This window comes from Lycorma delicatula, chromosome 8 (assembly GCF_047948215.1).
Source record: "Lycorma delicatula isolate Av1 chromosome 8, ASM4794821v1, whole genome shotgun sequence".
Taxonomy (NCBI): domain Eukaryota; kingdom Metazoa; phylum Arthropoda; class Insecta; order Hemiptera; family Fulgoridae; genus Lycorma; species Lycorma delicatula.
This window is the reverse complement of record NC_134462.1, coordinates 135,673,982-135,697,317: the sequence shown is the minus strand read 5'-3', so window position 1 is coordinate 135,697,317 and position 23,336 is coordinate 135,673,982. Positions and strand designations below refer to the sequence as shown.

Below are 23,336 nucleotides of genomic sequence, written 5' to 3'. Positions count from 1 at the left end.
TTGTGAGAATGATCGTCAACTGTCCTTACATTTCTCATAAATTCCTATCCTGTCTGGTAATCCTTCTCATTGAACAACCCTTCTCTATTAAGGTGAGCTGTGAGCAGTATTACAAAGAATGACAGTTAAATGAACCTTTAGCCTTAGCAAAAGGATTCCTTTTAGTCTCTTCTGGATTCCGTTCATTTGTTATTTTCTACTAATTTCCCCTTCTTAATTGGCAAGAATCTGTTACTCAGCTCCATTACACCGGTCTTTTTACAACACCATATATTACTAATATTTATGATACTACTAGGTCACTGAAGTTTAACTGTCAAAACAGAACACCTAAATTAATTTTACCAACATTTTTTCTAACCCACCGTTTTGATCTCCAATATTTTTATTATTTTATTAAAAAATCCTAGTTCAAACGACTGGGAATTATAAAATATCCCATTGTTAAAAGCAAATGATTTCTCCAATCATTTTAGTTCTTTGGAACTAATGTCATCCGCATTTTAATGGGCGTAGCATGATGATATGCAATGATATATTTGGTTCAGTGAAGAATGTAACTGGAAACCATCTCTTTCCTCACCGTTCTAAGCAAGCTCGGCATATAATGATAGTTATTCTTGGCAATGGATATGAAATTTTTAGGGATGACTTTTGTGTCAGGTTACCTTCAACCATTGTGATTGTGGCACCTAATACACAAACAGTTAAAAATAGAAAAACTACAAAGATATATGTTTACTATTTTAGTTATTGAAATTCAAATATTTTTTTTTATTTCAGTGAAGTTGTTAAGATTGTAATCACACACAGAACATCTCGAGAGTAGCACATCCTCCTTAATGACTTCATAATTTTTAACTGATCTACTTACTATAAATGGTAGAGGAGAGCAAAGAAAAATGATTAGATTCCTGGAAAAATAGAAATATCAGGCTTCAGAAATACATACAAAACTTCTGGTGAAGTACAGAGATGCCACAATCAACCTCAAAGGTGAAGAGGTTTTGAGAGGAGAAAAGTTCAGTCCCAGACAAATAATGGGCTGGGAGACCCACAACTGCAGTGAGGCAATGACTGAACAACCTCAAAAACCTGAACTGAACATCATATGACAACCATAAGTTAAGTGATTCAACTCATCAAACACAGCAGTAAAACATTAATTACTCATCTAGAATACAAAAACATCTGCTTTAAAGTGTATCCAAAGGGTAGCTAGTACATCAAACAACATGGTAGCAAATAATGTGAGCACAGAGTGAAGTACAACAGAACCTTTAGTAATATTATTTGAGGGAGGATGAGTGTTTTCTCTAATATTATGATAAAGGATAAAATATTGATGCTCCTTCATATCATAGGAACAAAATGTAGATAAACTGAATAATGTTATTTTTCCTGTTAATTTTTATCTCTATAGAAAAGAGTGAAACACCTTTTGCGTCCACCATAAAAATAATAGTGACAATCTTTTGGGAAGTACAAAGTATCACATCAATTGATTTTCTTCAAAGGGATGCAACAATAAACAGTGGTCAATATTTTGAAGAAGCTTAAGGAAGTTATCAGAAAATAAATATTTGATAATCTATTTAATGTTCACATTCCCTTGACACAAGTTTTCAAACCTCAATAGAAACTTAACGACTATTGCCAAAATATGATGTTTATATTCCTTTGCATACTTGATTTAACTTATTTAAACTCTATTATTTGCACCTTTGAAAAAACATTTTTTGTGGGAGACATTTCAGTGATGTGAAAGACATTAAACTACTGTAAAGTCATGTAAATAAATGGCACGGGAATTTCTCCAAAGTGGATTTCACCAATGGTTTCAAAGATAATAAAAATATTTACAAAGTGATGGACAATGCTTTGAATAGCCTTGGATTATTCACTTGTATATGATCATTGCAAATTATTTATTTATTGTTGTAATAATATGGCTGAGACTCAATTACAGTTACTGCTTAAGAATTATTTAAAAATTGCACTTTAAATTACTTCCACTGTACTAGTTTAACATAAAAGAATATTTATTCTATCGGAATTACTTTTATAAATTTCTTTTATCACTACAATAACAAATAATTAAACTGACACATACACAATAGGTCTGAAAAGTTCCCGAACTAAATTTCCGTAATCGATACAAGTAGCGCCATCTCTTGGACAACCAAGGAACTATGCAGTATGATGTCTATCGAGTGTGTGTACAAAATTTCATCTTGTTTCGTACTCCAGTTTTGAGTTATATTTGGTTGTGTACGTCATGTTCATGTGACCTTGTGTGAGCTCATGATATGAAACAGAGAAACGCGATAAATTTTGTGTTCAACTTCAAAAAAATCATTCACTGAAACTTATTCTATGATACAGTAAGCATTCGGTGATGAAGCCGTGTTTTGTACTACAACATACAAATGGTGGAAGCAGTTTAAAGGTGGTACAGAATTGTTGGATGATGACGAACACAGCAGTAGACCATCAACGGCTGTTCACGACGAAATGTTGCAAACATTTATGCGCTCCTGCTCAAACAACCTCATCTTACCCTTCGGGCCGTAGCAGAAAAGCTAAACATCAGTAAAGACGCGATTAAAAATGTCAAATATTCAGTAATCTGAAATAAGAGTATAGCAATTCTATCAATCCCATGAGTGACACTGTAAGATGTAATTTAAATAAATGTATTATTGATAATTTTAAACTTACAATAATTATAATTTAAAATTTTATTATTAAAAAAGTAAAAGAATGTATAACAACAAAATATCTTATTTTACTTCTTTCACGAGTAGCTTTTTGTTTATGAGTAGTTTTTCTAATTGTATTATATCATTTTTTTTACAAACACAAACTGAGAATACTCTACTACATGCGAAGCTGATTAAATTGACTGATAATGTAATAAAATGGAATTAACAAATAATCTTTTTGAATTAAAATCTTCAAGTTTGCTCTGATTCTAATACAAATGTTATTCTTATAAATATTATTAAATACTTTTCATTAAAAAGATATTTAATCTTTCCAATTTCTGTGTTGCTTCAGAAAGGTGATACAAAGTTTCCAAAAATATATTAATCCAAAACAAACTCATCACCATTTATTTTGGGTTAAAAGGTTGTAAGAGAGGTGGATCAAAAAATAAGTTACATCCTTGCTGTGTTCTTGAACTGAAAGGGATATATATTAATGACTTATGGTGGCAGCACTGGTTGTGTTGTTGCCTTCACGCTCCCTCAGAAGCAATTCTATATGACATTCAGTACATGTGTAGTGTCGTTGTCAATATGGCATGTCCTCTAAGGTTTCGTCCAGCATAAAAGTGGTCCGATATTTGTGGACAAAGAATTACAATTGTTGTGAAATTAATTGCCAAATTGTTGAGGTATACGGTGAGAATGCAATGTCACGCCCATGATCACAAAATGGTGCCAAATGTTCAGAAACGGAAGAACAAATATGAGTGACGAACTGTGTGCTGGGTGTCCAACTGCATGGATCGTCTGAATGAAATGATCTTGAGTAACCGGCTCATTAAAATTACAGAGATTGCAAGTGAACTTAACATCAGTTATAGTTGTGTGTTTGTGATTATTTACAATCACCTTGGTTACCGTAAGATGGATGCCACATCTGTTGACCGACAACCACAAACATCAATGTTTTGCGTCTGTTCTTTCTTTTCTTCAACGTTATTGCAAGACTGGTCCACAGTTTTTGAAACAAATCATCACAGGGGATGAGAGCTGGGTGTTTCATTACACTGCTGCAACTAAACGAATGAGCATCACATGAATGGAGACACAAAAATTCTCCGCAGCCAAAAAAACTGAAAACATCCCCACATGTTCGAAAGGTTATGCTGACAGTCTTTTTTGATTCTGAGGGAGTTGTTTACAGTAAATTTGTGCCCCATGGGACAACAATCAATGCCGAATCTTACTGTGAGACTTTAAAAAATTGCATAAAGCTATTAAAGACCAAAGACCCAGAAGACTGAGTGATGGGGTCGTTTTTCTTCAGGACAATGCTACTCCTCATTCAGCATGACAAAGGAGTAACTGCAAAAATCGAAGTAGGAAGTGTGGTCTCATCCACCTTATAGCCCTGATCTAGCACCCTGCGACTACCACCTGCTTGGTCCTCTCATCCAAGACTTGGGAGGGAAATATTCGATAAATAATGATAAACTGAAGGAAGCAGTCCTTAAATGGTTAAAGGAAATTGGAAAAAATTTTTTGGAGCATGAAATTCAAAAACTTGTCACAAGGTATGAAAAATTTGGTGATTATGTCGAAAAATAGATAAAAATATGTAGCTTTTTGTTTAATAGAAAAATAAAAATTGTCTTATAAATATGTGTTTGTGTTTGTTGAGGGGGTGTAACTTACTTTCTGATTGTCCCTCGTACATAAAGAAAGTAATTTTATAGATAAGTAGAGATACATTTAAATTATTATGTACAGATGTAAAGAGAAAGTCAAAAAGAAATATAAACTATTCAATTTACATTTCCCTTCAAACACGTTTTACAACACTGAATCTTCCGCTTATCTATTTGTCAGAAGTATTGTTTCATTATTAATTTATCAACTGTTTGTGACTGTGTTTAAAAGTCAATATAAATATAGAATGGGAGCTCCTTCATCCAATTATACCAAGAAAAAAGCACGAGCAATAATCTGATTTTTTAATTTAGAAAGGATGGAACCAGCAGAGATTATTTTAAGAAAAAGGCACCAACATGGAGAAAGTTATCTGGGTGGAAGCAAGATCTACAAATTGATTGATCAGTTTAAAATAAGTAACATGTTTTTCTACGTGGTGAAAAACAAAAGGGTAAGCTACCCACTTTAAAGAATAATGACAGTAAAAAATAGTTAAAAAATTATTCAGTGGTGAAAATGTAAATAGTGAAAACTACTGTAATCACTGAAAAGAAAAATCAAGACCAAAAGGCACAGTAATCTTTCAAAAGATGTGATTTTTCTTCAGGAGAAAGCTCAACCTCATACAGCCAACAAAACAATCCATTTGCCTTCAAGACCTCAACTTTGTGTTGCTGGATTATTCACTAAGTAATCTTAATCCGGCTCAAAGAGATTTTCATCTTTTTTGCTGGCTCAAAGAGCTTTAAGGGAATCATTTTTGTTCTGATGAAAAAGTCATGGAAGATATACAAAACTGGCTAGGTATCAAGACTGAAAAGCTTCTTCTGGAAAGGAATTCAAGAACAATAAAAGCTGTATTACATACGATATAAAAGTAGAAGGGAGTTATATTGAAATGAAAAATAAACATATTCAAATTGAGACTGCAAATAAAATAATGATTTCTTTTTTGTAATTTAAGCCATTTAATTTTTTAAATTTTAATTTACTTTCTGACTTACTCTTATATTCTGTATATTTTGCAAAGGGAGAATGAACATCCATTAGCACTTTCAAATAAAAGATCAAATATCTGCATATAATAAAATTAACTACAGGTTCTATGGGAACTGTGTAACAATCCAAGTGTATCTACACAAGACCTCTTACTCATTTGGCTTATTGGTTTTAAGCTAAACTAATAAAATCTACAGAAAATTTAGTTCATCTTCAAACACCACTGAGTTACTAATGAGATAGTGATAGGCAAAAAATTTCATGATAGTTGAATGATTGTTCAGGACTTATTGATGGATAGATTTGCTTCTAGATTTTACAATGTATTTATTTTTTGAAATAAAAAAATAAAACCATGCTTTAATAAAAAATATTCACATCATTTACAAAAGATCATTAAGCAAAAAAGCAAACTGAACTAAAAAATGCTACAGTATGGCACGTGCTGAAAGAATATCATAACCTAAAAACCAATTTATCATAGGGAGATAATTTGCTAAATCCAAGAAAAAAAAACATATCTAAAATAATAGATTTTAAAAATTTAAACCTGAATTTTTGAAAGAAGTAAAATTTAAAAATGCTTTCATTACGTGACAAAGTAGTAATATAAAACAAGAAATTTTACAAACAGCAAGATACACTTTTAAATAAAAATAATTAACAAAATTATAATTCAAAATAATGACATACTATAACAATGCACATTATAGCAGGTTGTTTATAATTTTATAATTGTATCAATAAAAGCGTGTTATCATATGCACTTTGACCTCAGATTTCAATTTCTTTGCACATCATGACAAGATATGCTTACATATTCAATAATACATATCGCAGTTTTATTAACTATCAGGTTATGTTTTTTTTAATACTAAACAGAAATTATGGATGAATAAAATCAGAGCCGTTAATTCCCTGTGACTGTCTGTACATGAATGAACAAAATATACATATCATTTCATTTTTTAGCTATATTATTTTATTTACATAAGCACATGGTATAATTATAACCTCATTAGTATTTAATTTTGTAGAAATTGAATTTAAGTTGGGTTGATAAGTATTTCATTTTAATCATATTTGATAAGCTGTTGGGCAAATTCAAACAAAATGACAGGTTAAATAAAAATTCTTCAACATCCTCCATATCATCTGCTTCATTTTCATATCATTCTTCTAACAATGTCAGATTAGATGGTGTACAGGTACAGGTTAACTCCTATCCGTGTGGTACTGGCTTTAGAACTGCTGATACATCTGTGTAAATTTTGAACTTTCTATTTTTGAATGAAAATCCAAATATATTTGTCATACAAATGTAGCAGTCGATGAAGCGGTCCTTAGGTTCACAGCAAACCATTGGTACAGCAAACAGCACAGCTCGTTGTTTTGCCTTCAACCATTCGGTTAGAGTTACAGAGTACGATATGAAAATAACATGAGGCGCCCAGATTTTTTGATTCCCGAAATGCACAATGAAAATAAAATTTATAAGCTGTTTTTATCAATTCAGAAATAGTTTTTCTTTGAGATTTAGGTGTAAATTTACCACAGACATAACAAAAATTGTCTGGATGATTTGAACATCCATAAGCTTTTGCAGAAGTCATGTTGTAGCAAATAAAAATGAGAAAAATTATTTTCATATTATAAAGAATTTGTGAAAATATAACAAAACACTAATGATTATGTGAAACAGAGAATAGACAAGTGAAGCTAGACTGAATAAGATTTTAAGCTCTGTAATAGGTAACAACAGATGTCTGTATGATGTCTTAATACAGACATGTTTGTACGTGTCTACGTCTCATGATGTAGTGTTTATATTTATTATTTTTTCTTTATTAAGCATGTGTGAATATTGTTTAAAAGTAAAGATATAGAAATTATTCTTACTTGTAACTAGTTGATCAAAATTAGTTTATTATAAAAATATTTACAAATTTACGATTTACATAAAATCTTATGTGGTAACACAAATTCAATAGCATATTTGAAATCAGCACCCACATTACAGTGAGAAATTTGTGTAACATGTTAGATACAAATTTTGTGTTGACTAGTGCTATTCATCACATAACCTCAAAGCTTGTGCATGGAATATTTTGTAGGGTATGAAAAATACCATGCTGATAGGAATTCAAACACAAGACTTTCTGGATGAACAGCTGAGATGCTATCACTTCATCATAAGTGTTAGCACTTATCTTCATAATTATAAAGAAAAATCTGATGTGGACACCACGCGACTTCCTTCTACACCTACTAAATTATATATAAACATTTTTTTAAAATGAGAATTACCTAAAATTTTATTTCATTAATAACTTCTGATATTTTTTTCATATTTTTTTTTACTGTTATTATTTATTATAAACATTTTTTTTTACAATCAGAGGTTAATAATAATTATTAATAAATCAATATATTTAAATTAAAAAAAAAAGTTATAAAAAAGGAGATTAAGTCTGATTTGAACCGATTTGACTTCCCCTGATAAGATCCAAATATTTCATTAATTAAAATTTTATTTGGTTATAACTCTGGAACCAATGAAAATAAGTACCACTTATGATTTATTGTTGAAAAGCTCTCAAAAGAAAAAGCTTTTTTTGGAAAATTTTGGTTGTCGATTTCAATCAAAAGAGATGAAAAACTAAATGTTACAACAGTCCTAAATTCAATATTTTAGGTAATTGTATTTGAATTTTGCGAGATACATATGTATATACATAAAGACGTCATGCCGAAACTACTCAAAATGGATATTTTCATTGAAATCTGAAAACCGAAATTTTTCACGATCATAATAGTTCCTTTACTTTGGACAAGGAAGTAAAAAAACTAAGATAAAAAGAAAGAGAAACTGTCACAAACATATACAAATATTCCAATTTATTTATTATGCTTAAAAAAAATATATAAAACTTAGGATATTTTTGTAACGAATTCAATTATTTTTCATTTTCAAACAAATCAATTTAATTAAAAAAATTAATGAAAAACATGGTTTTGAAAAAAAAAGGTTACTAACAGGATTCAACCAACATTTTCTAATACAGCAGCCTAATAAGATTTTCTCTCATAAAAAATTAATTTCAGCTACAGTTCAAAAAAGAAAAGTATTTATCTTACATTTATTCTGAAAATCAGTATCTATCAAATATTAGTGGCCCAAATATACATAGTAATACCATATGATTTCAACCACCCTATTAGAAACTTTGTGGATAAAAGAATTTTAATAACCGATATGAAATACAAGTATAATTGTACCAATTATAAAAAGCTATGGTAATGAAAAACAATTTACCAATATTCTTATACAAAAAAGTATTACAATATTAAGACCAACATTATTTAGAAATTAAACTGAAAAATTTACAATTACAAATTTCATATTAAAATCACACTAACCTGCATTTTTCTCTCTAGGCTGTTTAACTGGACCAGTCCCATTCATTTTGTAATTGCAGTTTTTGGATAAACTTTCGTCAGCAATTTCAGTAGCCTTCCTTTTTCTGTTAACAACCTGACTATTACCACTTGCTTCTTCAGAAGGCCAAGTATTCCACTCTAATTCAGTATCACCAGCTGAGTCCAAGAAAGATGAAGGATCCATCATATCCTCTGTCATGTAAAGAAATTCCATTCCAGTTCGAGGTGGAAAAATTGGAAAATTTGATTGATTTTAATAATGCAATGGAGAGGGGGTTATACGGAAGTAGTGTTACGCACGACACGTTAACTGTATTATACAGAAATTCACTTTTTGAAGTTTTTTGTTTGAATTTCACATTTAATATTCTTTGTGTTTGCGGGTAAATATTATACGAAAAGAAATAATGATTAGTGAGAGAACAAATTTGATTAGAGACATCATCTAATAAAAACACTGTTATTATACTTTTTGCTAATAAATGTCTAATAGTAATGTTTGTACCCCGAGATAACAGAAGAAATATATACTGGGGGATCCTTACTATTTTTCTCAGGTAAAGCAGAATGTGGTATCTGAAGGAAAGCCATAGTATAATACTGATTTGGAGTCATCAAACGTCGCAACATAAAATGAAAAGTTCGGTAACAAATATTTAAGCCGTCTTCCTCGTTTCGCATTCCTCAAAAATGGTCACTGTTAAATGTTTTCAATACAACCCATTTTTAAAAATAATGATGTTATTCAAAACAAAAATTAAAAGGCAATAACCACCTTTTAAGTAAACGAATATGTAATAAATGAAAATAATAATGCACTAAACAGAGTACATTCTTAAAAAGAAATAATATTAAAATGGCACTTGCTACTGCTGTTCAAAAATACTATCTATATATATATATAATATATATGTACACGTACTCTTATAAGTTGCAGTTCACCACAACAATAAAACTGCTTGTTGCAAAAGTTTTGTAAATTATTTAATAATATAAATTGATAAATATATTTTATACTTTGGTACAAAATTAAAATTATCAAAACTTATCGAACAACACTTCTAGGTGAAAAAATACACTACATATCACAAATAATAAAGCACACTCAGTAAGCAATATTGTTGTAGAATTACATCAATGCAACTATAATATAAATAATAATGAAATTTTGATCTTTAACGCCCTGATGCTAAATTTCTTATAAAACTCAATAGTATGTTAATGATTAATACAATAAAAATTTCTCTTTAACGTCTAATACATTAACGACACGAGAAAGCAGCTAGATCAAGGGACCAAGCGTTCACTCCTGAATCTATATTCCTCTTTTTTTCACGTTTTGGAATCCAGAAACAACGTTTTAATGATGACAATGCATCAGGCGACGCAGATGAAGGTTTCAAACAGTTCTGCATTCAGTGTACCTACAACAAAAAAGAGAGAAAAAAACAATTAATAAACAAAATATCTGTAAATCAGTTTTTCAATAATTGTTTATATATATATTACCCGTTTTTACTCCAACAAAAATACTAATGTTTTATTTTCATTAAATAATTTAATTTTTTTAAAATAAAACATTGATAACCATATTATAATGATGTTACATATTTACAAAAACAAACATACTATTTTTCCTTCATATTTATGATCCATGTAACAGTTTTTACTGCTCTGAACCCAAACTAGCTTTGCTATTTAGCTATGTACACCCATGATGAAACTCTTCGACTCAGCACATTTGCTCTACTCTATAATATCAGACCTAATACTTCCATATTTCATTTAATTTTTTATTATTTATGGCTAAGTATTATGTTATAACTGAATGTGTTTTACAGAATGACAAACAGTTTCATCGGATATTTTTTATTCACAAAGAATGTAATCATGGAGATGTACAAATAATAAGCTAGATCACTATGTTTAAAAGATAATGTACAATTTATGTAATCAAATTACTTTGGTGAAATTATTTAAAATCATATTACGCTTGTAGATTAAAAACCATAATTCAAAATTTTCTTAGTAAAGGATTAAACTGAAGATAAACTTTAAAAAAAACAGCCTTTAAATTTTCTATATTACATTCCTATATCTTGTTTTTATCATTATTAAATTTAAAAAATGTAACTATATATATATATTAAAATAAATAAATATATTAAAAAATGTAACTATATTTATACTGTCTATACATAGACAAACAAAAAATAATGCAGTTGACCTTGATAAATAAATGAAACTAAATAGTAACCACAACATAGTCTGCAGCCATCTTTAAGATGACAATAAATGGTTGTAAAATAATATATTCATTGTAACCAATCAAAAACAATTAAAATAAACAACACTCCTAATAATAATAATAAATCCAAATGTGGCCAATACTGTAAAGAAATGATGCAAAAAAATAACAATGTAAAATATATGTTTAGAACGTAGGAGTACACACCAAGTGTGCGTACACATGCAAACACACACACACACACACACACAAAATATATAAAAACACAGTAATAAATGATATTAATAGAATGATTAATTCATATTTGTTGAATATGTTTTTAAGAATATAGCAAAACTAGTAGGGATAGATGGCATCAAAATATCAGGAATGAAGATTATATTATTATGGTGATCTTGCAGAATCATAAATGAACTTCTAATTAATAAAAGAGACCGCATGCATTCTTAAAACTCCTCCTATCACTAATATAAACACAAGGACATGCTAATTAAACTATAATATTTTACTCTAAATATCACTTAATAGAATGATTTAAATTATACTACAGTTATATTGTAGTTAATAAAAAAATCAGCAACAAATATAAAAATTCTAAAAGAAAACCAGGCATTATATACAAATCCTATTAAAAGATCACTATTTTTTATTATTACTCAAAGTTATAAGTAAAAAAAAATAATAGAAATAAAAGTTTATACTACAATAAATTCTAATGAAGACTGACTATAAATAGCAATGTATTATTATAAAAATTATGACCTTTCACCTTGCAGCTTAGTATTACTGTCTTCCACACTAAGTGATATTCCTGAATTTAACAATTGAATTTGATTTAGAAATATTTAAAAACAGTTTGTGAAAAATTAAAAAATTAGAAACAATACCGTTATAATTTCAAGTGTCTGCCATTGTATATTCTACAAATAAAAAGGGTGGTATTGTATCACAACTTTTATTCAGAAAGGCTCAGGCTAGCTTATAAAGCCTTCTATAAAGGTCAGCAGAGTAATATATTTAACATATGAAGAAAATTAGAGCGAGTTGTAATTTTCACATTAGTCACTAGGTTCCTCTATGAAGACATAGAGCATATACTGAAAATAAAAGTTTGTTTGCACGAGGCAGGACTGTCACTGTGCAGGATGTTATATTACTTTTTTCTGATAACATTAGGCTCATTCTGAAACCAAGTATTCTGCAATACATTGTGTTTAACTATTTTCATACAGAGCAAAAATTCCTTCCAAATTAAAAAAATTAAAATTTATTTAATTTCAGAAAATAATTTCTTTAAAATTTTTTAGCGACATACTTATAAATATTTCTTACCACATACAGTAAAAAAACCAATAATTTATACGTGTATTAATAGATTATTATTACATTCCCTCATCAAGCGAGTCATAAAATGAATGCATCACTTTATACGAATAAAGATTATCCAAATGTTTCATATGCCCTTGTTTTAATGGGATAGGGTATTAGTGTTGTAGATGATGTTTATAATAATAAAATCATCATTAAATAATAGGCTTATATCCTACAAATTATAATAATTTATCAATAGATTAGTCATTTTATACATAACCATAGAATGGCAAGTAATTGTTTTTCCTCATTGTTGACTAATATTCAATACTAATGTTTACTTTTCATTTTCAATAAACTGATTTACTTCAAATCTTGGCAGGTCCCAGATGAATGGTGGAGTTGTATGCTTCTGTAATGTGTGGCATGTTAGTTAATATTTTGTGTGTATTAATGAATTCGTTAATTTTTGTTAGCAAATTTTTTTTCAATGACAGAATTTATATCCATAGTTAAGAATAAAAATCTCTGTAGTCAAGCATTTGAAATAGTTAATAATGTATACAGTTTTACAAAGAAAGGATCTATAAAATTAAGAAGTTTGGTAGCAATGCATTCTAGACCTTCTCCAACACAAGCTTTTATTTTCATTGTATGCTCTGTACCTTCCTGAATCAATCATATGAAATACAGTATGTAGTAAGATATATTAAAATAATAAAAGAATTATATAAGTAAGTAAATGCAATATACTCCCAAGAGAAACATCAATAAAGTACAGTGATTGATTGTCACCTCTGAAATGAATGATTATAAGGCAGTTTATAATAAGACCTCAGGAGCTTAATAACAAATTAAAACAACAAAAATGATGTTTAGTAAGTGAAATTTTTTTTTAAACAAAAATCAATTCCATGTTAACAAGCATTCATCTACAGAACTAAAAATATTTTTTCTCAAAAAAAAAGTAGTACGAGTCATTTTAGCAACAGCAGAATTTAATGTTGATTTTCATACATCAATATTTTCAAACTCTGCATGATATGAACTTTTATTAGTTATATTCTTGTTTTTCCAATACTTTATAAAATTTGTATTTACATCTTACAATCTCTTAACAAAAAAAAAATTAAAGTACTGAAAACCTTTTCATAATCTACAAACAGAATTACTGTACACTAGAGAGATGAGTTTTCATAAAGAGGAGAAAAGTATTTGTTTTGCTAGAACAAATCTATATATAAGAGTTGACAGAAAGTTCTTAAAAAAATTAAATGGATTATAATGCTTTATGGTGTAAAAGATAGGCAATAGATGGTACAGAAAGGAAAGAAATAGAGACCTTAAAAAACTGTGTTATAGGAGGATCTCAAAGATTAAGTGGGTTGAATAAGTATAAAATGAAGAGGTCATAAAAAAAATAGTAGTCGAGAGAAGTTTATAGTAGAATCTTGTAAAGTAAAACTAGGTTAGTGGGACATACATCAAGACATCTTTGATCTAATTAAGTGGTAACAGAGGATGATAGTTGATTTACTGTTAAAGGATGAAATTGGATCGTATAAAATAGACAATTGAGAATGTAGTAAAGATTAGTATGGAACAGAATATAAAGAATTACATCAAACCAGTCAAATTATTTTGATAAAAAATAATAAAAACATAGTGATGATTAAATGCTACAAAATTTTCAACGAACAAACAGTTCGTTATTGGATCAATATGTATGTATAAACACTTTTGGTCTCAAATTTGATTTTGGATTCACATTACATTTCTATTAGAAGATTACAAAAATACACGAAAGGCTGCAATCAGTCATCGAATTCACCCCAAAAAGGCTGCCAAGACTAAAATTTTGTAATAACCATTATGCAATAGTGGTGAAAAAAACAGCTATCAAGTTGGTTGAAATGCACTAATGTAAGGTTAATGCATAAAATATACAAATGTCAATTTTTTTAAATCAATTGTTACACCCATAAATGGCAGAAAACTAACTTTTTAATAACTGAAAAAAAATATACACCGTAAAACCACCAAAACATAAGACAAATAAATTATATTAACTTAGCGTATGTAGAATTTCAATAAAGATTTATTGAAACCATAACATTTGTACTACCTGTAATTTTTTTAAAAAATTTTAAATTAGAATAACGTGTAATTTTTTAACTGAACGATACTGAAAAGGAACCAGTAATATAAGATTATAAATTATGATTAACATAATATGTGGGTACTGACTTGATTGACCATCAAATAATGGTCACATGATCTATAGGAACTTTAAAACATAAAACTTGTTTTGAAATTATTATATCTATTTTGGTAAATAGTAAATTGCAATATGGGATAAGCATGTGGGGTGATACCTATTGTTCAACAATAAAACAATAAAACTAATTGTTACTGCTCAAAAAAATAATAATTAGGCATATCTGTAGAGTGAGGAGATCTGAACATATGTTTCTGCTGTTTAAAGATCTGGGTATACTTCCAATTAGGCATCTTTTCATTTCCCGCACTATGCGTATTCTCTTCATTAGGGGAGGGCAGACGATTGCAAATTCCATGATATGATCAAGAAATATGGTAGTTGTGTCACAAGCAAATTTTGAGGCTCATAAAAGGTTTTTATTACATTTGCCGCTTTGAGCATTTTCAATGAACTGCTCCTGTATATTATAAGTTTAACTAATTTGAAAGAATTCTTGAAGGATCTTTAAGTTTGGCTTTTTCTCCATAATTTATTACAAAGTAATAATAATACTCACTTTATTCTTTTTGCATTTTTCCACCTGCCATCTACCTGTTCCTTGAATTGTTGTGAAGGGGCTTCCACACAATTTTCTTAATTCATAAAGTACCTAGCCACTGTTTTTCACTAATGTGCATGACCAAAAATTGCTTAAAATTTAAACTGTAAATTTTTAGTACTGTATATTTTTATTTATGAATACTAGTTGCTACAGAACACTGTATAATAACTTTACATGTGAACTTTAGTGGAAATAGAGAATTTGAAATAAAAATAATCCCTTAGACTTAAGTAACCTTAATAAACAATAATAAGAATGTTCATTCAGGAAAGTCTTACTAAGACTTTTCATTGATAATTAGTTTTCTTTGGTTTCTTATTGTTTTACAATAAAAAAGGTAAAATAGTTGACAAAAAAAAGAAAATGAATCACTCCTGATCACCAAAGTATTTACAATACAAAATTTGTAACTGACATCATTAATATCAGTAATTTATCCTTACTAACATTAAAAACTAAATGTTTCCATAAATTAAAAAAAAAATTATAATCAGATTTTACACTATCCAAAAATATAAATATTAGTTAGAATCTTTTAATGACCACTACCGACCGCATCCATTATTCTACATGTCACAGTCACTCTTCACATGGGTAAGGGTAATGTGACTCATTAGGAGCTTTCTACTACTAGCATTAGTGATCAAAGTATTAAGTCAAATATTATGGCTGTTGAACTAATAATCATTAAAAAATGGAAACTCAAGACTGAAAATCTTAAACATCATTTATTTGGTTTTACTTATCCGCTTCCAAAAAAAAAAACATGTCCTTGCCATCATTCAACAAATAACTTTTTGACACATATTTACTTTATACGTCCAGGATTATCTTTTAATGTTGATTCTAAATATTTATCAATTTCATTTTTTATTTGCATAACACACCAAATATGTATGCTTATGCGTAACCCTTAAAAAATTCTTTTTCAATATATATTTAATAACTACACTCAGTGTTATTATGTAGTGTGATACTTGGCTTTAATATTTAAGTTACATCATTAAGAATGTAACAAGCAAATCTATAAATGTACTTACTGCAGATTAGACTAAGAATAAAAGCTCTAAATTAATTACAAAAAAAGGCTTAAATAAAGAATGTTATCGCAATTTAAATTCGAACTAAATTCGGGGGTTATATATATAAGTACATACAATTACATACTTCAGTAAGATTATTTGAAATTAATTATAAAGTTAGATGGTAAAATAAGTATTTATTACAACAAAGCAGAATGGATATGAATGTTGCTTTCATGATTACACAATGCAATAAAAATAATCATAAAAACAGAACACTTAATCTCTAAGTAATACTTTAAAATATTCTATTTTTTCTTGTAATGTATTTTAGACACCTACTAACATATTATTATAATATGTTCTATGATTTACAAAATAGTAAATGCAATTGTTTCTAAATATCATAAAAGCAAATTGGATTGTTTGTAACTGTAAATTGATCAATAAATAAATGAAAAGTTATCTTAGTTTCTATAATAAAATAATATTTTACATATATAACAAATCAATTACAGGTGCTTCATGCTATTTGGATATAAGTATTAACAGGATACGAAGGTTCATAGCCCTATCATGTAAATATGTCATGCTTTAAATCTTAAAACTATTCACATTCTAAATGGCACTGTAGGGTTTCATACTTATGCGAACAGTTATATAAGAAAAGATGTTTTTTCTACTTTGTAATAAAAAATAATTTAAAAAAAAGACCTACTAAATTTCCCACTAACAGATAAAATTAAGGAGAGTTAATATTCAAGAATTTAGTATGATTTTATATTTATTGTACACATTTTAATCCTTATTGGTCTAACAAATGAAAAATTTTCAATTGGTATGAGAATAAAGTGTACATAAAAATGTTGAGAATAATAATATTTGAGTATTACCAGGGCAAATGGAATTACAAAAATATTGTAACTTAATCTATTGTAACTTAATGTATTTAAGGTGCCATAACCAGAAAGACTAGGTGACCTGACACAATATATAAATCTATCGGTCTTGAAATAGATATAACCGTTCACACAAAAATAAGCATCTAATATCAGATTTACTGATGAGGAATGGAATAATTTCCTACTGCCTTCTTCACTGAGTAAAGCGACTGAAAATAGAAATGCCAAGTCCACCAAGATATAGTTGTTCAGCTTTAAAGGACAGACCAGTATACTGGACAGCATTACTCTCAAAGAAAGCAATGTGTATCAAGCATACTTTATATATATGATACAATTTTAATATATATTGCAACAGATAGCGTAAAGCAATGCAATAAAATTCTATTGATTGAATGTAATGTTGAAAATTCCATGTGAATAATTTTGTACAAGATGATTAATAATGGTCTGTTAGGAGAATACATATCACTAAGACAATATATAATAATACAAAAAATTGTCAAATACTAAAAAAAAGAATTGTTTTTTCTAAATTTATATATATATATTTAAAAGATATATAAATATATATATATATTCTAGAAACAAGTGACTGATGCCCAGTTATAGTAACCTAATAATAGAGGAAATTTATATAATATGAAAATTATTATGCCTAACTAAGATTTGAAAATAGAATCTGCCAGATTAAAGGAAGGACCACTATCATCATATTCAAATCCATGAATCCACAATGCAATAAATCCAAAAAGGATATTCCTACATCTGAATCATTGTTTTTTCAATACTAATAAGTTTTCAGAGATACTTCAATCATCGTTTCTTTTAAACAATTTTTTTTTAAATTACATGAGTATCTGTAAATTGATATAGTATATGTAATAACATTTTATTTTTTTCTTTATTATGAATTTTATTCATTTTGCATATTGTTCTTTAAAACTCATTCTTTTAGAAAAAGAATATATTTAAAAACTTTTTATTGTTTTCCTCTATTTTTATTATTTTTTGTTACCAAATTACAAATGAACTCATGTAGTAATAGCAATTTTTGGTTGTATAATTTCGCCAGTATTGCATTAAAATTGTTAGTTCCAGGTTTTAATTTCTTGCATGGGTTACATTTTATGCAGTTATATTTAAATCTTTTTTTATTCAAACATATTGAAAAATTACTGCTTTTTCATAGATTCTTTTATTTTCAATCATGTAGTTCATGATCATTAGAGTAGGCAGATTTTTTTTTTATTAAGGATTTTTTAAATATTTTTATAATTATTAAAAAAAACATTATTGTTTTAAATTAAATTTATTTTCTAAGATTTAATGGATTATTGAGTAACTTGATACTGTTTAAGTTAAGCATAATTAAAATGTTCTCACAATCTTGTTGCTAAGTTCTAACTTTTTATTTTATTCAGTATGGTGTTATATGCACTTTAAAGATAAAGAATAATCTTAATTTTAATTCCATGATCCTAAGAAAAAGTTATAACTTAACAATAAGAATGAAAAAAATATATCACACACCCACCCTGAAAATTGAATAAAACAGTTCCCAGAACTGTATCTGCAGTAGGTTTTGAGGAATCTGGGGTGAAAACCAATAAATTGCGATAAACCCCTGTTTTTTATGTTTGACATACAATAATTTTGGTAAATGGAAAACAAACACATAAAACAAACAAAACTTGCAGAGAATTTAATTCTGAACAAAGAAAAGTTAGAAAAATTCAAATTTTATTTAGAAACAGTAGATTAGATCAAAGTGCATGATACATATCAGTTTATAATAAATGTTCAAAATTGAGCCTGCCGTTTTAAACAAACTTCGCATGCTTCTATACTCCTTTTTTGCTATTTTTAGTTCTTCAGGGATTTTCTTAAGTTACTCAGCCTCATCCACAACGCAGACAATTAATTCCTCAGGAGAATGTATTTTTGTTTTGTATACAATATTTTTCCTCCATCTCCAGATGCAAAAATCTAAAGGTGTTAGATTAGACAATGTTGGTGGCCAGAAATGTGGATATCCAAACCGATCCATTTCTTGGGGAAATGATGATTTAACTGAATGGAAATGGCAAGAGAAGTAGGGAGGTGCGCCATTGTGCTGGAAGTATAATTTACATCTCAGCAGAAGATGAAGCAGAAGATCTTCAAGCAGCTGCCAAAATTTTTCTTTATGAGTGCAAGTAGACCTCAACATTTAAGCAACCAGGTAATATGAACGGTCCAAATAGCTGATTGTGAAGAAAACTGCACCATACATTGACGCTAAATCTGTGTTGAAAATTGCCTTCTACCATTTCATGAGGATTTCCTTCTGCTCATTGCGTAAGTTATTGACGCCACCTCAATTGAAATTTGCCTCATTGGTAAACAAAACATCTTCTAGAGTTGTTTATTTGTATTGCAGAACTCCAAGCAAAGCGGACTGTCTCATGGGTGTAGATGTTGAACTGGCTGTTTATGATAAGGATAAAGCTTACTTTAAGTATCCTCCAAACCACCAAATGCAAAACTTCAATCCGCTTGGAAAGACATCGTATAATGACGCCTGGACTGCATGGATAATAATTTCATTAATAACAGGATCGTGTTGGGTAGATCATTCATAGTTGGTACGATTACTATATAGTGAACCTGTTTCCCAAAGATTGCAAGGTCATGTCAATTGTTTAGGAATCTGTAATTCTGCTATTCAGAAATCATATTTCATATACTACTGCAACAGCGCTGTAGCATTACCATTACACACACTCAGAAAAAATACTATATCAGCTTATTCCTTTCTTGTAAATAGGTATGGCATTACTTCAATGGAAAACCGATCACGTTCAAACTAAAATTCACAGAATAATTTTGCTAACAATAGCACAGTTCACAGTACCTGATATAATTAATTTACCTTACAGAATAACTTAAAAACTAATAGAGTATTGCACATTGTTGATCAGCTGTTGTTATTTAATTGCAAACTTTTAAATAATAATTTTTCAAATAATTTCTATTCTCTTCATTAATAAAAAATTTATCTTAAGTAATTTTTATTTTACTGTTTACTGTTTACAACAGTAAATTATGTTTTTTCCAACTTTCTCATCCACCAAAAACAGATCTGGTTTTTGCTTACAATAGATAAATACTTTTGTGACAAATGTAATAATGAACTGCTTCTAAATAAAATTAGAGTTTTTCTAACTTTTCTTTGTTTTATTCAACTTATCTTAACACCACTTTGTTCAGAATTTAATTTTTTTACAAATTTTGTTTAAAAGTTTTATGTATTTATTGCCCATTTAACAAAGTTATTGTATGTCAAACATAAAAAACAGGGGTTTTTACCCCTGGTAAAAACCCCTGGGTTTCTCAAAGAGTATGGTTCTGGAATCTATTTTATTCGATTTTTGAGGTCAAAAACCATAAGTCACCATTAATTCAGGTCCTTCATTAACATCCTAAAAATAATCAGTACGACCTCATTTTACCTGGGTAGCTGAAATCTAAGGGAAATGTTTCACTAACCTAACTTACAATTGAAGCAATTTAGAACACATGTTTATACGAGCCTTTTCCATTATTTTCATGAGCAGAATAGTTTATGAAATTCCTTTATGATATGATGTTTTGAGAACTTTATGATTCACTTGTGTGTGCGTGTGTATATATATATATATATATATATATATATATATATATATATATATATATAACAATATATTATCACATTACACATACACCCATTTTTAAAATTTTTTATCATACAAAAAATATCAACTTATAAAATTTTTAAGAAATTAATGTATACCAGAGTATGTTGAGTATTTTTAATAAATGACATGTTTATTTGTGAAAAAATATTTTTGTTTTTATAACAATAGAAAAGCGAACAAATTATAAATAACTTTACCAACAATAATAGTATTATTAATTAATTGTACAAACTACGTATGTATTAGGCAATGTAAAGTTTCAACAGGAAACAAAATTAGACAGGGCAGCACACAAGAATATAATAGTTCAGTTTCATAATTGTTACATCATGGATAATTTTTGTCATGGATAAACATATAACAAATCTGGAAGAAATAGAAGGTACATAAGCATATGATGGGCATTTCAAATGCTGTCATTCTGTTTAAATGATCTATCTTCAACCACTATTTGAGTTATACTCACCTACATTAGAAAATGTGATAAACAATTCTAAGCAATTACACTTTCTCCATAAATAGTAAAGTGCAATGGATTTAAAACACATTGAAAATGATAATACAATTTTTTATTTTTCCCGCCACATGTATGATCTATTAGTTCCATCACGATATTATAAAATTTTTCTTTTGATTTTGACTGTTGGCAGCTAAATTGTATACTTATTTTCTGGCAAATATCTATTGATATAATCATGCAGATTATATAGTTTCACATTTTATAAATTGTTCTTCTGTGTTTCTCACAACTACTTTTATTGTTCACTGTTTAAATTTCAAGATCTAAACAGATTCAGAATATTAAAAATTAAAATTATATAAAATCTTGTTGTTATTAAGATAATAATAATTGTTATATTTTCTTCTAAGAACACTATGATTTCTACATCAGTACTGTTTCTCTTTCTTAGTTTCATTCTTTTATTATATGTTGATGCATTTCGGAACCACTTCATTGTCAAAACTTATTGTACTGGTACTCAAGTACTTTGTACTGAGTGAAGCTAAGAAAGGTAAATAGTAGTCAATATAGAGATTATAGAAAATCTACCTATATAATTCAGTTCTTAAAGGTTACAAAAATATGATATTAAAAATAAAATCATGAAGCTGAGTTAATAATAATTATTTTATTACACTAAAAACAGAATACAAATATTTAACCATAGGAGATAATATGTTATCTGTTATAAACCTTTTTTAACTTTAATCTTAGAACAATAATACTAGTTGTCACTGGAATACCAAATAGAAATAGAAACAATCAAACTGAATTTAATTCCAGTTCATTTAATTCCTTGAAACCTTCATTATTAAAAATAAAGCAATACATGACACATTTATGATATTGTTAACAAGCACACAGGTAATGAAACATGAGTTGGATAAATAAGATACTTCCTTTAGTGCATTAACCAAATCATTGCATATAAAAAATGGTAGTTAGTGAAAATAAAATTAGAAACATATATATCACAAAAAAATAGAGAGTCTAAAAAGTACTGAGCAATTTGTGCACAAGATAATGTTAGCATATTCTGGCAAAAGTCAGGGAAGATCAGCTTGTAAGCAGTCATGACATCACCAATGACCTAAACATCTATCACCAAATAGTGTTAAACCATTTGGAAAAATCTGGCTACAAAAAGAAGCTCAATGTTTGGATACCATATGATAGACTCAGCAAAATTTACTCTACTGAATTTCTATCTGCTAATCTTTACTGAAACATAACAAAATTGAGACATTTCTGAAGCAGTTGATCACAAGTGATGAAAAGTGGATAACCTACGACAACAATGGGTGAAAAAGATCGTGGTTGAAGCAAAGAGAAGCTTCACAGTCTGTGGCAAAGCCCACACTGATGTCCAGGAAGGTTATGCTGTGCATTTGGTGGGATTGAAAGGGCATCGTGCATCACGAGTTGCTGCCACCAGGCAGAACAATATTCAGACCTTGTGCTGTTGACAATTAGTGTGATTGCACCTAGCAATTCAAAAGAAATGGCTAGTCAACATAAAGGGTGTCGTACACCACACTAGTAACCCCAGACTCCATACATCTTTAATGACCTGTCAGAAATTGAGATAACTTTACTTATAATGTATCTACTATACAGCTCGGACCTGGCACCATCAGACTATCATTTGCTTCAATCTGCAAAACTTCCTGAATGGTATTAAGTTAGTTTCAAAAGAGGCCATGAAAACCACGTGTCACAATTTTTTGACCAGAAACCACAGAAGTTCTATAGCAACAGGATTATGGTATTGTCAAAAAAATAGCAAAAGGTCATCGAAAAAAATGTTGTTTATGTGGTCTCATGTTGTTATTTTCCAATAAAAATAAGTTTATTCTCGATTTTGGCTTTCAAAGCCTAAATACTTTTTAGACAATCTGCTTGGTGATAAGTATAATCATTTCATTATACAAGCCAATTGTTCAGGTTAATTATTTATTGAACACATG

General features: G+C 28.6%; 1 protein-coding gene across 2 annotated transcripts in view; it reads right to left on the bottom strand.

The window, feature by feature from the left end:
- gem (transcription factor CP2 like gemini) overlaps positions 1-23,336 on the bottom strand; it is a 226,672-nt gene that overhangs the window by 119,694 nt on the left and 83,642 nt on the right. Inside the window, exon 2 of one of the 2 annotated variants that reach the window (XM_075373243.1) lies at positions 8,823-10,267. In XM_075373243.1, the coding sequence (XP_075229358.1) occupies positions 8,823-9,057 (235 nt within the window). In that variant the 5' untranslated portion in view covers positions 9,058-10,267. Of the gene's footprint in view, positions 1-5,952; positions 6,008-8,822; positions 10,268-23,336 lie in introns of those variants that run through there. The other variant, XM_075373244.1, reaches the window with a different exon arrangement.